This window comes from Lagopus muta, chromosome 8 (genome assembly GCF_023343835.1).
Source record: "Lagopus muta isolate bLagMut1 chromosome 8, bLagMut1 primary, whole genome shotgun sequence".
NCBI classification, from domain to species: domain Eukaryota; kingdom Metazoa; phylum Chordata; class Aves; order Galliformes; family Phasianidae; genus Lagopus; species Lagopus muta.
The window spans coordinates 21,327,108-21,342,147 of record NC_064440.1 but is presented as its reverse complement, the minus strand read 5'-3'; the positions used below and the strand labels follow the sequence as shown (position 1 = coordinate 21,342,147).

Sequence of the window (15,040 nt, the reverse complement as noted above, 5' to 3'; positions counted from 1 at the left end):
ATAGACCACCAGAAATAAACCTAGCTGCATTACAAATATTGTGTTAACCACCTATTTCATGTCCTGCAGATTATGAAAAGTTTTCCTTTAGTATTTCGACAGCATGCATTTTGCAGTGATTTTTAACTATTCTTTGGGTTTTCATCCTTTCAACTACAGAATTGAAATTAATTTTTACACAAGTTCAAGGTTTTGTCTGATATGCAGTTTCTTGAGCATTTTCTATTCTTTTCATTGTACTACCAAAACTAAGAGCTAATTAAACAGTACTCTAAAATAGTTTAAAAACAATACTTTTTTTTTTCATCTCATTAAGGGCAATACTAATAAAAAAAGGTGTCCAAACTGACACTACAGCGTTGTGAAGCAGTTGGCTAGAGAGACTGTGTCCTCAAAGGCCAGTTCATGGGTTTTTTTTTCTTCTTATGCAATCATATACATTAATTATCAAAAAGGTTAATAACATGCTTTAAGAAAATAACCACCCTACAATTGTGTCATGAGTACTGACAAATACTTTTAGTTTGTTTTACTGATCAAGATTCAAGTTTCCATGTAAAAATGCTTACTCGCATACCATACTGATCAAGAAAATATTTCATTTTCTTAAAGTTAAATGGATAATTAAAGTTGTGGCTAATAGTGAAGTAGACAAATGATTCATCAATGCCATAGGAAACTGTACAAAACTAAAAAGGGAAACCTCACTTTCAGAATGATAGTATGTCCACTTCAGTTTTATTAAACCATTGAGACTGTTTCAAAAGACAGCGCTGGGCAGTTTCACTTGAAAAGCCAAAATCTGTTTTTCTTTTACTGAAAAAGATATTTTGCATTTCTGCAAAATAAACAAAAACAGGAGCAAAACCATACACACTAGGACTGCAGTACAGATGAAGGCAAAGTTTTGTTACAAACCTGTTATTAACATACAGTGAGAAATGTCGATTGTACAAAACTTACAGTGACTGACCTATGCTTAATTTAAGATAATCCCAGCAATGCAAATACAACTTAGAACAGCTCAATTGTTTACAATTTTCCAGCTGTTATTAAGGTGGGAGACTGAGTTTTTTAGAAACAGTTTAGCTTGCATCGTCTTTTTTGATTAAAGCCTACATTTGTGCTTTAAGTATTCGCTGGTTACAAATCTGTTACATACCTAATTCTTCAGCACAGAGAAGTACTCCTTGGTGTAATCTCATCTGTCTCCTAGCAGCTTTCCTTTAGCAAGAGGCTGGGTTGAGCAGCTGCTTCTGTAGAAAACACTGTTGTCAGTCTTTGTTCTCCTTGCAGGGGGATGCTTTAGTAAGAAACAGCTGGCTGTATCCAGCATTGAAAATATTGTCAGCTGTGTTGCCTAGCCAAACTTGGGAAATCAAATTAGCATTTCCTGGCTGGTAATGTACTTTATGCCCAGTGGGTTGTTTAAGAGCATTATAAGTAAAAATCCATAAACGTTAACAGCAATGTTTAAACTTTATTGGGGAGCAGGGGATGGCAAAAATCAATGTAAGATACTAGTTTTAAAGTTTCGGCTATGTTATATTTGATTACTGGGATATCAGTACAATGAACATGGAAGAATTTCAACGGTAATTTTGAAGAAGTTTCAGTACACCACATTGTGAAGGGCTTTATAAAAGATTTTTGTTTCCAAAGATGTTATTGGGGTCCACATATTCCTTAACAGATCTCAGCATTCCCAGGCCAACATCAGAGATACTCTCCTTCATCCAGCGCTTCCGCAATTTGCCTACTGCAAAAACAAAAACAAAGAGTTTCAATATACGGCAGGATTCTAGGAGCCAATCAATCTTGTGACCATGAATGAATAAACACTGTGTGATAAATGCTTTTATTCAAAAATGAGAAATGTTTTGCTTTATTTGATTTATTGAGCCCACCAGACTATCAAGCTCATTAAGCTCTGCATACTCCCAGAGGAAGACTGTGTTCCACACTGTCTACTTTCTTTAGAAACTATGAAATTTAGATGAAGCTTAGGCTGAAATCACCCGTTCTATTGAAATAGTGCTTGGTAGTAAGTTTTCAAAAGATGAATTTGGTAGTTTTTTTAAGTAGAAAACCAAATAAGACATCACTAAAAAGTAGAACTCCACACCTCTTGATTGATTTAAAGAATGTGCTCAAGAATCAGAAGCAAACTTAAAACAGTATTGGTTTAAATAACAAAAAAATATTTTCTAAAGAGAAAGCTTGAAGACTAGTTATCAGTCACCAGCACATCTCGTTTTATTTAAAAAGCTCTGCACAGGCTGGCACTTGCAGACACTATTACACAAAAGCTTATTTTCCATGTTGAAATGGATAGTCACAACGTACACCAAACACAAAGCAAAGCTGAAACACTAGCCATTTAAGAACTCCTTTCACTAAATTCTCACAATGGTTCTGTTAAATGGCCAAGTATTCATACACTAATTAACCAAGTCATCAACTCTGATTTAACAGATCGTGCAAAATATTGGCCATTCTTTCATTAAACATAGCATAGCATTTACCTTGTCAGCCTTACCTTGTCACAACCCATCTGTTAGTATGATGTGATATAGTAAAGATTTGAGAGGCAGATGCTTTAAGAGTATCTGAACCTAAATTCAAGCCACCTTTTGTGCCCTGTTCTCAGGGTAACCATCAAACTGTCATCAGAATAATAAATTACAGAGACACCTCTGGAGAACAGAGTATATTTGTTTATACCTTAAGGAATGAGCTAGTTAGAAAGCCAACTGAAAAAGCAAACGTGAGAAAGAAGGAAATCTGCAGAAATAGAAAGCAACCATTACCAGTATTCATGTAAAGAGCAAAGATTGTAACTGAAGGACAAAAACATTTTTCATGCAGTAGGACTGTGGTAGCCGAGCTCAAGAAAAACCAAAACAAAAAAACACAACCAACCACTCAGGTGCAAACATACCACTGTTACAATTTGACTGAGCAAGTTGATGTAGCTGCCTTTTATCTGGGGGAACTTTAATACTACCACACACAAAAAAATAGGAAAGAGGCATGGATGTGGTTTGTCCATCACCTCAAGCCTCTCTCACTGGCTCATATACAAGCAGCTGAAGAACAGTCATTACCATTCTCAACTGTTATCTGTAATATAGTTTCAGTGAATGTGTCCTGTGGTTATGGATGTAATTGTCCTGAAAAGACTGCAAACAACTGCTCCAACAAGATGGAGCACATTAGAATCACAGCAGGATGCCCAACAGCTAGCATGCCTGCCTCTTTTACACCTCCAGTAATAATGCAATTCCACAAGGAACTGAACTACTGTCTGAGCAGCACCAAACAGTCATTGCATATTTAATGAAGTCGCTCACCAAGTGCTGGAAAACAGAAGGTGCTTGGAGTGCATCATTAGCTCTGTCAAAGTGATAATTTACACATCTATCTTGTCAAATTTTCTATGGTTTATACTTTTGCAATAATAAATCTAACATACATTTGATCAGTGAACTGTGAAGGAAAAAAAAATCTGTACTAGTTACAGTGGTCCTTCACAAACATTCAATGAAAAAGTTCATGAAAATAAGATATACATGGGTTTTTCAGCTATAGACCATGAAAAGCTTTGTGCAGATGAGATCACTACACAGAAAAGCAATATAGTTTGTTTCACTTGAGGTTAGTTCTGCCCTTTGAGTATTCTTTCTTCCTCTTCTTGTAGGGCAATACAATCAATATCAAGAACGAGAAAAGGAAGAAGAAAATACAGTACCATTAAAACATGTTCCCATGGATGTAAAATGACTACAAGTAGCAAAGTTACTTAATTCTGTTAAGCCTGGCCAGAGAGCAGCTTTGGGCTAAAGGAAGTCCTAACCACTAAAAGGTCTCAGTTGAGCCTGATCCTACCATGGAATACAGAAAACAACCTTTCAGTTTCTAGCCTATGGAAGGTAGGCCATAAAGCCAGGAGGATGTAATTTATTTAAAACTGACAGGAGATCAAATTAATCTCATTTTATATGCTACGTAACAACTTCATTAATAAAGATTAATTATTTACTCAGCACAACACTGTCGACCACTACAAATTGGTCATATAAGTACTATCCACACCATTATAACCCCAGTCCCTGTGGAACCAGCTAGTAACAAATGCAACTTCTCATTCTTTCATCTTTTTCCTCTAAAGACACCTAATCTTGCATCTTTAATTCTTGAAAACGAATGATGAGAGTAAGTATTCAATTTTTAAAAGTAGCAATTGCTCTACTCCTGACACATGCTAGGACCATAAACATTCACTGCTACGAAGCTAGAATGTTTGCCAAGCATGACCCAGCACTCAAGACTAGTCAAATTCAATTTGAAGCCCCGCTTACTACACACAGTACAAACACCCCAGCATGGCAAAGAGTCTGCTTCAAACAAATCACATACCTCAAACCAGAAAGCCAACAAGGTTGTGCAGTAGCAACTCAAAAAGACAGTCCAAAAGCTGATTTCATTATCATTTTTTGGTTTTATTACCATTATAGACCATGTGTTAAGGAAACACATAAGCTGGAAAAAATGCTTTTTTGCATTTCTGATACATTCTAGTCCATAGTCACAAAGGCTATGTTTGCTCATCTTTGAGGATACAGATGGATGGCTGCTAAGAATCTAGCTATGAATGGAGCTAGCAAACAGCAGGCAGCAATCAGTTTTCTCACTTAGGAAAATCAAGTACTTGAGCACACATGAACAGGCTTGTAAGGGAAGTTAGTGTAGCTGATGGATCCCAGGAATAGCTCTACCCCCAGCGCAGAATAGATTTACAGCAGTGTGTGGTCCCAGGGGAAATAGGCTCCAGTGGCACTACACATGGCCCTAGACTTCCTCCGCTCCAGTCCTTTCAACGTAAAGAGGCAATTACTGCAGAGCAATAGCTCTAGTAATTTGTGGGAAGCAATAGCTCTGCAGAAGGAGATACAGTAACATGGGTCATAAGAAGGATGGGGCTCTTCCAGCTGCAGAATGCTCTTCTTGTAGCTGGTAGTCTCTTAAAGGAAGTGATGTTGCTCTCTTAGAAATTGCTTTCCAGAAATTACTCTTCCAGAGAGAGTTCTGAAATACACTGAGAAAGGTCAGTGCATTAATCTAATACTTCAATAGAAGTTGAGGACTCAGAAAGTCTTTCGTATTTATTTGGTGAAAAAAGACACCAAAGATGGAACTTCGGTTTTCATCATCAATAGACTAAGGAAGAAAAATACGACTGAGTGATTATTTCACATAATTAGAGTTTCCTCATGTCTGAAAACTGTCAGAGTTTAAACTTCTCATTCTAATTAACAAGTAAGTTCTCAACTTATAAAATTAAGCATGGTCAGTCTCCAGTCCTTAACTTGAAGATAAGAGGATACTTTTCTTGTATAATGAAAAGTCCATGTGCAATTCTAACTCTACCACTCCCCTAAGGAAATAATTCTAGATGTGGTAGTCTGCTTGTATTACTGCAGAGTGCATCTTAAGACATGGCTTCCTAATGATACCACAGAACTGCAGTGTCAAACATGAAACTGACTGCACATCAGTTTTGCTCATCCCTTTCTCTTTCTACTGAGCTTTTCTACATAGATTGCCAGGAAACTGATACAATAACTCACATTTTTATAGAGCCTGGGTTATACTAATCTTTATTTAGTCAATTTGTCTAGAACTAATTTTCTTCTGCTTTCTATGATGTTATGTGCCTAAATGAATGTATTCTGCTAAAACTTATAGGCTGATAATTACTTTCTTAAGTAACAAGTTGTTTGTTAGAATATCACCTGCAATGGAAAGAATCTATTTTTAGTTCTGCATGGGTGCATAATTTGACAATACAGAAGGGATCAAGGCCAAATCCAGCCCGCTCCCTTCTCATGCTGTACTCTAAAGCAAAAATACTGAGGAGTTTTAACACTGAGGAGCTTTAATCAGTGATATTTCCTAAGTGAATGTTATTTTATGTATACATAAAAGCATACATTTTATCAAAGAGGAATTCAAGAAAAACAAGTCCAGATATTCCACTCCAAAATACAAGTCACTGTTATACTGAAAGTTCATTACACTGATGTATATGTCTGGCATTCCTACAGCTTCTTGTGTCCATGAGATGCTTGCTCTAAGAGGCTGGTATTGATACACTTCTGCAATTCCTTTACTGGAAAGCTCCTGTACTTGTATAGCAAGGCTGTGAGCTGTAACCCATCAACAAAAACAGAGTTATGCTTCTTTTAAGGTTTAAATCTCAAAAACTGCCATAGGATCAGGAAATACTCTCGCAACACTGCCAGCTGACTGAAAGGTAGAATATTTTCATTAGTTTGAGAAAAGAGAGAATAGATATTGGGATTAAAAAGAATCTGAACTTAAGTCTTTCTGAAATTAGTCTTAATATAAAATAAGGAGTGTTATGATTTTAGTTCTCCTTGTGCATGGAAGCTATGGGCAGACCTGCAGTTAGTATTTTTCCAGCTGTAAAGCAATTTAGAGCTTTGCACATCTCAAACTGTCATATATGACCACTTCTTCACTCAGAGTGGATGAAGATTGGCTTAAGTAAGCTTTGTATTTCCTATAGCCTCAAGTCCCAGACTACATCTGTTTTCTTTGATACACAAAACCAGAGTTAAAATAGCTCCATTTATCACAGCATGATTGTAGGCAGACAAACCAGCCTGTCTGCTCCCAGATAGTGAAAACAACTGTTATTAATCACAATTACAAGACAAATACTAAAATAAACTGCACCAGTATTTTCTTTTACCACCCCCACCCCCAACAGACTGATTTTAGCAGAGCTAGGAATGACAGGGCCTGAAGGTCAGTAAATAAAATTGATATTATTACACTAATTTTCAGCAGCACACCTACTATGAACAGAAAAAAAAAAAATCTTGTCTTGCCAGACACAAAAAGACTTAAAGCAGAAAAGATTTAGGAACAAGAGAAGTCTAACAGAGATCAAGTTTTCTAAATCTATTAAGTCAGAAAGCTCAAGTATGCAAGGGTATCAAAATGGTATACAAGTAATTTTTTCTTGCCCATGATGCTGTAAGCAAAATTTCAGATGGTGAGGGCAAATGCATTCAATCATGACAAGCTACAGCTACATTCCAGTTAATGGATGAAATGCCAGTCACAGTAAAATACAGTTGCCACAGCAGGAGAGAGCACAGTAGCAGATCAAGAGGGTAATTTCACATCCATGTTTTGAGAACTGACTGGCCCACTATAATACTATAGCAAAAATTAATCAGAAAACAATACATGCATATTAAAAATACTGAAACTGTTTTCACGTATGTTTTCAATATTTACACATCTTCCAATATTCTGATATTGCAATTTCCATCACAAAGATGTATGCCTGAAACAGCCCTAGATATAAGTTTCAAGCCCTGGAATTCACCAATGTGTTTTAAAACGCTGTTTCTACACTTCAGTTTTTCCCCCACAGGGAGCTTTCTTAGAATTATATAATTTTTATTTTATTTTAAACCATTAGATTTCTTACTCTTTGCTCTTATTTCTGTTGCTGGGCAATGCTCCAAAAGAGTAGAGAAGAAATTTATTTTAAATCAGTTTAGAGAAGTTAGCTACACAAATCAAAAGGAATTCAGAACAGATCTTCCTGACATTCGAGTTTACAGCATTACATGGTAGGAATAGCAAATTAATCAGGCTACCTGAATACGTGGGAAAAGCATATGTAAGTTATCAGGGTAATATTAGACATTTAACTGATTCTAAACCGTACTATTAAAGCATGGATACAGCTTGCAAAGAAACTAGTAACACATTAAAAATTATTTTCAAACCACAAGAGAGGAGACCGAATAATCAGATGTTAGCAGACAGAAATACAGTTAATATGCATAGTTCAGCTAAAGTGTCAAGCAATTTTATGCAGATATTATCACCAGGTGGTTTGGAATTAAGGGTAAACAGTATTCGCCTAACTGCAAGGGGCATTAAGTTGCTCTTCTTAGAGCTGTGAAACTTGTCTGTGTAAATGAATATGCTCCTACACAAGGTTCAGTAGAAGCTGCTTATAACAAACTTACAAACTACCTTTTCAGCTTTTCAGATAGCCTATAGATCTCCTACCAAAGGAGTGTTTTGAGGCTGCTATTCATAAATACATCATGCTGTGCAAACAGACCAGGACTAGTGATGCTTCTGCTGAACATTTGGTAAAAGGGTGTAAAGTTTCTTGAGAGACTGACAAAATATATTTGGAGTAATTTAAAAATATTTTGAATGCATTAAATGAAGTGTTCTGTTTAAAACTATTTGATGTATTCATATATACTTACTAGTTTAAAAAAGATTAACATATATGAGAATAATACCTCCATGGTGATGTGACAGACTTCCTCCATTGGCAAGTATTTCTTCTCGAGCAGCCCTCTAGATGGGAAAGATAAGACGTTTGACATTAAATGCACAAGATGTTTGGTTTTAGTCAAATGCTTGCTATAGTAAGCATTTTAACAGGTGTATGAAAAAAGCCAGAAACATGTAGGGTACACAATAACAGTGAACATTTCATCCCAAGTCTGCAGATGAATTTAAGTAGGAATTTTCCAAATGAACCCTATAAAAGTCAAGACATTTCAAAGCACATCTGTTACAACAAAACTATTGTTCCAGAACAGAATATTCTAGATCACTTTCCACTTGCCAAAACTAAATTAGTTTATCAGGCTGGGAAGCTCATCTAGAGGATGGATAAATGCCTACTGAAAAGGAAACAAATTCCCCAGAGTGGCTGAAGTTACTCATTCAGAAAGGAATTTAGATTCAGATTTTTCAAGATTCTGGATGACAAAGTAAGATACTTTAGAAATGACTACTCTTTTGTGCATGAAGCTTGTGGCAAAAAAAAAAAAAAAATATATATATATATATATATATCATTTTTTTTTCTATGTTGATGAAGAAATACTTGAACACTTTCATGCTAAAATAGTCACTTTGCACTCCTTGGTACCCTGTTTAAGGTCTACTTCTCCTAGCTGCTAATATCAAAGTTTTATAAGTAGATTATTACAATTTTTCCTACAAAACTCAGTTAGCTTGGCCAACAAGTTTGGCATACATTACAGAATATTAACTTCCTTAACTGACACACTTATATACTTTACCTCAATTTCTTCATAGACATGAATAGGATCACTAATCCCTCTGTAGTTAAAAGCAAAGTAGAAATAGACACATGCACCTGCATCGTAAGTTTGTGTCACCCTGCAGAAGAAAACTGCATTACAAACAGAGCTTTATGGTATGGTAAAATCAGCCATTATATCATGCTACACAACTCAAAGTTACTCACTTCATTTTTAAAGGGTAACTTAAAAAAAAAAAAAAAAGGTTTGGTTTTGCACGTACTTCATAAGAGTGAATCAGTGTAAATGATTTCCAGAGAGCTAAGGTTCTGAAATTAGCCTTATTTTTGCTAGTATGCACCAGAGAGTCAAGGACAAGCATCAAGACTAGTGATGTGCCACCAATCCCTTGACATAATTACTACTACATGTAACCTACTTGGTTAAAGAGAAAAGTCAAGATGAGTAGTGTTTGTTCTATCATTAATAGATGACTGTCTACTAGGTAGCAAATGTAGGGACCTCTTAGTTGGGTTACTAATAACAGATCCTAGAAATGGAAATATTTGAGTCATTCCATGGCTTACCTGCAGGTGGAAAAGGGAGCAAATTGAACACCCTTTTCTTTGCATTCTCTCACTATCCTTTCCTTTACATTCCTACAGAGGTCTAAAACCCTGTAACAGAAAACGTATTGAAATATCAAGTCTTAATAAGATTTTTTATACCATTTTATAGAAAAAAACAACCACAAACATGTAACTGAATCTTCAGAATCTTTTTTTTTTTGGTAACATATATAATCCAAGATGACTGCCCTCTAAAACCAATTTCAACCACTTCAGATTTTATTCTGAGAATAAAACAGCCCTCCATTAAGACTCAACCAGCATTGCTCTTTTCGTACATCTCCTGAATAGTAAATTTACCCTGAATTAGAGCACAGAATGAAAGCTCTTTTCCATACGGAATAGAAATCAAAAGAATTCAACAGGAAACAGAGCTTACCACTTCTCTGTCTAAACTTAGTATCCTCAGCAAAAGAGCCTTAACTGTAGCTCACAAACACAACTCACAGAAAGCTAGAGAAGTGCAAGGCCTTGTACATTCTGGCATACCTTTGATAAGTTGCAAGGCAAGAACTAGAGACTGCACCTCTGTACTACTCTGCCAGCTTGAAATGTTATCAGTTTAATATGGCAGTGAGTTATTAAATCTTGCCATAAGCCGCATTTAATTCACTTTTAGAAATTCATCTTCCCTTCACACCCACCTCAGCAGACTCAGGCACATTCGAAGCATTAAAAAAGAATTCAAGAACATATTTTTCAAATTATCATTTCTTTAATTATATATTCTCCCTCTAAGGTGTGCAGCACCATCCATGCTGTGTAACTTGATTTTTTAAAGCACTTTATACAGACATAAAGCTACTCTGCTTTCTGACAGAAGTTATACACGAGAGAAAATAATCCATTCAATGGATTAGCAATAAAGTATCCTTTTCAAATATATTCAGTCAGGTACAGGTACCTGATTTGTGAAAAACTGTATAGCTCTTATTAGTCAAAGTACAGAAAGGTCTTGAAAGCATTCACCTTGGTAAGCACAACTTAACAAAAATATTTGAAATTCTTACACAACAACTCATTCTTTCAGGTAGAACAAAAACAAACTCACAGCTAACAAGTGAGTGTACTTCAAGACCTATAAAGTTGAAGTAAAATAAACAACAGTTTTGCTTTAAAAATCACCCTTCTCAAGTTTCTCCCAGTCATTTAGACTCTCCCAATCTTCAAAGCAGAGGCCAGATTTTACCACTACCACTAAATTTAGTAGCAAAGATACAAGGTTACCAGCTCACATCACAGTTTCCATAGTCTCCTCTTTGCATTAATGACAAGGTTGCATTAAAATCAGTTTAGATTCTGCTTTAAGAGGTTTCTGGCTTACCAAATGGAATGTTAACCTGAACAGAAATATTACTGAACACTTGCCTACACTGCATTTAGAAAATCCTGAAACATAATTTACCAGCAACTTGAGCAAGAACACAGCTGTAAGATTTGAGGCACATCGGGGAGCCTCCGATACACATAAGGCTTAAATTAAATTAAGTTTCCTCTTGAGCAAGCACAAGTTAGGAATAATTTCAATGAAATCAGGTACAAGGTTTTAAGCAATACTGAAGAACAATCAGTTTACCTATCCCAAGGAACAGATGTCTCAAACGACTCTCCTATTACATAGTAATCCAGGCCCAGATCCTAATAAACAGAGAAAGGAAATTATCAGTAACATTGTGCACCAACATCTGGGATTCCAGTGTAGGATACACGGCTAGCAGCTGAGCAACTTTGGATTGCTTAAGAAAGAAAGTCTATTTTGCAAAAACAGCCATCTGTCCCAGTGACACTAGTTACTAGTTACAGAAGCTCTTTTGAAACAGTTGACATTTTCATATCATGGCTGAAAAACAGCTTGCCAGAGTGCCTGCATGCCACCACTAACAAATATTTGTACCGCTAGCACCAATCCAAAAGCTCCACTGTTCTAATCAGCACCATATCTAATAGAATTAGTTATCTGAAACTGAAGTTCTATCCCGGATTTAAGTTCTACTTAGGAAGCGTAAAGACAAGAAACATTCAGCCCATTTTACCTACAGCCTGCTGAAATAAAATGAAATTCAGTCCCAAACTAGAGGGGCCAAAACAAAATGCAGTGCTAAGGACACCCATAATATTCTTAAAAAAAATCATTTCAACCCATAAGATTCAGAAAAGCAGCTGAACCAGTTCAGACTGAAATTTATTCACCCTGAAATTCTGGAATTCTCATTCAAACTATGGCTATAAGTGGATGTTCAAAGAGTAAGAGCTGAGTGATCACATATAAATTTTGAGTATTCTCCCAGCTCAGACTGATTTCAACCTGTGGATTGATAAGTCTGATCTAGTTTATTTAGCAAATGTCAGTAAATCCTCCAAGTTACTCCTTATAGGTAACTTTTTCTGTTGTTTAAATGTACAGATTTATGTTTATAAGGTATTTTGCAGAAAAGTTCCATGAGTAAACACTACAGAATTAGAGCTGGAATAGATACAATCCTCTAAAGAGAAGATTAATTAAGACAACATCCAAGGCAACCTGCATTTTGAATTCAGGAAGCATCTTCAAAGATATCTTTCGGTTTTGTTTTATTAATTAACAGAAGTTTCAGTCGGAGACAAGAGGTAACCTACCCGAAGGTAAGCAATGACAAATGTCAGCATATATCCTCTCTGTCCATTATCTTCTCCAGCTGCCAAGCCACTGCAATTAAGGAATTTAATTAACTTTCCAGTATAGTATTCAGAAGTTTCAAAAAATAACCAGAAAACCAACATTTTGATTCTGAAACCTTTGTGCAAGTTTATCTGTCTCTAAGCTGTATCACATTAGCTGCAAACAGACTCTTTGTAAACACAGGTACATTTTCTGTCCTTTGAAATGCTCAGAGAGAAGGAAGTTGGGTACAAGAAAGAAAAAAAAAATAATCAGGCAAAGCAGTCAATTTTTGTAAGACTAACTTTGTAGTGTAGTTATCATAATAACATGCTTCACACTATTCCTTCATGAGATATCTGAAAGCAAGACTTTTCCTGTTTTGTTTGTAACTGCACTAAGCACTAGCTTAGCAGCAGAGAAAAGAGCACTGTTTCCAAACAAATGGAAAAGCACTGTTGTTTGACCTTTGCTTTTGTTAATTTCATGACCTAAAAAACATTAACAGCTCACAGTTCAGTACATTTACTGCAGATACAGTAAGATCACATACGTAAGAACAAAACTTTCTCAAGGAGTGCTAAACGGCGGTCAGATGAAAACTGCATTAACAATCTGAGAACAAGGGCAGTATATCTTTAGCTTGTCTTCCTAGATGATACTCCAAATCTGAGCAGGTTACATGGGTGGAAAAAAAAAAGATAACCTGGTTACCTTCCAGACATGAAACCAGAAAGTTAAAACATTAAACAGATAGCTAATATAGCCTGAACTGAGTAGCACAGACAGCGCTTCCTAACAGGCTACTAACACAGACCACTTCCCTCCCTCCATCCCCCATATACACATCATCCAGAAATAGAGAGGACCTGCAGATGAGACCTTTTGCTGCATACAACATTAAGCTGTAACACTCATAAAGATAAAGAAAAACATAATTCTTATCACTGAAAGGTAGCAAGCTGCTCATGTGAAATCCCATTTCTGTAAATCATTTAAAGTGGTAGAATGAAAGAACAGGTTTCAGAAACGATGACCTTGAAATATAAGACATCTTGTATATGTTAATAGTTGAAACTAACACTGGCAAAAAATTTTCTTTAAAAAGTATATTCTTACAAATGAGACTTCTAGTTTTCATCACCGTTATAATCAAAATAGAACTACATGATCATTACTCAGCCTACCACTGTAGTGAAGTATTTCCCGTTTCATTGGAAAGATATAAATAAAAAGTCTGTAGGACAGAGAGATTCAGCACATTCTTCAAACTACACAAACTTCTCTTTTAAATAAGCTTTCTATACTTATTTGCTTATATCAATTCTGCAAAGAATATTAACCCTTGCAATTTTGTTTCTCTTCTTTATTCAGAATCTATAATTCAGTATTGCAAAGCAAGCAGCTTCCAGGCCTGTAAATAATTACAAGGGCTAGTTTCCATTCTAACAACACCAGTTCTAAGTCAAATACTTGTCTTGGTGCAGTGTACAGACAGCTGAAGTTTTTTCATAAAGCTACCTTTTAAGAATTAGCACAAGTCATGTTTTTCAAAGGGAACACTCAGTAGCTGATTTGAAGTTCCCACTTCAAACTTAAATTGAGAAGAGATTTACACAAAAATTGCAACGTAAATACAGTAACCTTGTTGCATCTTGGATAGTTTCATATGAAAAGTTTTTTGAAATCACATACCCAAACTTGGTGGCAATGTCATAGACTTGTTTTTCATGCTGAAGAACCTTCTCTCTGTCACCCTCAAAGAGCAAGGTAGCTACACATAGGATGTTGGGATCAAATCCTTTGAACTGCAGAGAGAAAATCCTTGCATTATGTCATCGCCTGTGTGGTAGAACACAAGCAACAAGTTTTTGCTTTTCATGTACACAGAATTCCCTCTGGTCTGTAAGCACTGTTTACTGTTGTTGCAAATAAGAGAAAATATCAGGAAGACACACTTTTCAAAAAATTTATCCCAAAAAGAAAGTAAGTTTTTTTTCTTGACAGGACAAACAGTTACAGCTACTGAAATGACAGAGTTGGTGTGTCACCTTTTTTACTCCTGTCCTAAATAAATAAATAAATATTTTCTATACACATGTTGATTATTAATTAGCTCCAGTAAACTACCACTACTGAGCAGGTTTCAGAAGGAAAGGAAATGAACAGGGACATTCAGGGTCAGGCTGGACAGAGCTCTGAGCAACCTTATCTAGCTCTAGATGTCCCTGCTCATTGCAGGGGAGCTGGACTAGATGAACTTCACAGGTTCATTCCAACTCAAACAAGTCTATGATTCTGTAAATATAAAGCTGCAATAAAATTTTATTACCTTTTCACACTTACAGAGGGTTTAAAAAAAAATCAGGAACAAGGTACTCTTAGTATATATACTAAGAAATGACTTTTTCAATTATTATTTTGTAAAAGCCCCTTCCCCTTTCCAGTGGTGTTCATTGCTCCCAGTCTCCATTCTGTTTGTGGTAATTTGTTATTTAAGCACCAAACCAGATCGTAAGAAGAAACATTAACAGTCAAGAGAGTTAAATTCATCCTTTGTGTCCAACAGTCAAGTCAACATCAGTTACTTGCTATTCCACTTAGCATTTCCTTAACTGAATACATTATCCATGCTGCAACTTAACCAGAGG

At 35.9% G+C, this 15,040-nt stretch overlaps 1 protein-coding gene across 3 annotated transcripts in view; it reads right to left on the bottom strand.

Moving 5' to 3' along the window:
* Nucleotides 1–283: 283 nt before the first annotated feature.
* The window catches only part of AGPS (alkylglycerone phosphate synthase), an 83,157-nt gene continuing 68,400 nt past the window's right edge, over nt 284–15,040 (bottom strand). For all 3 annotated transcript variants that reach the window (XM_048953133.1, XM_048953132.1, XM_048953134.1), the window contains 7 exons: nt 14,085–14,197; nt 12,368–12,437; nt 11,328–11,389; nt 9,710–9,799; nt 9,162–9,261; nt 8,367–8,424; nt 284–1,759 (listed from right to left, as the gene is read on the bottom strand). In XM_048953133.1, coding sequence (XP_048809090.1) covers nt 1,638–1,759; nt 8,367–8,424; nt 9,162–9,261; nt 9,710–9,799; nt 11,328–11,389; nt 12,368–12,437; nt 14,085–14,197 — 615 coding nt within the window. In that variant the 3' untranslated portion in view covers nt 284–1,637. The remainder of the gene's footprint in view (nt 1,760–8,366; nt 8,425–9,161; nt 9,262–9,709; nt 9,800–11,327; nt 11,390–12,367; nt 12,438–14,084; nt 14,198–15,040) is intronic.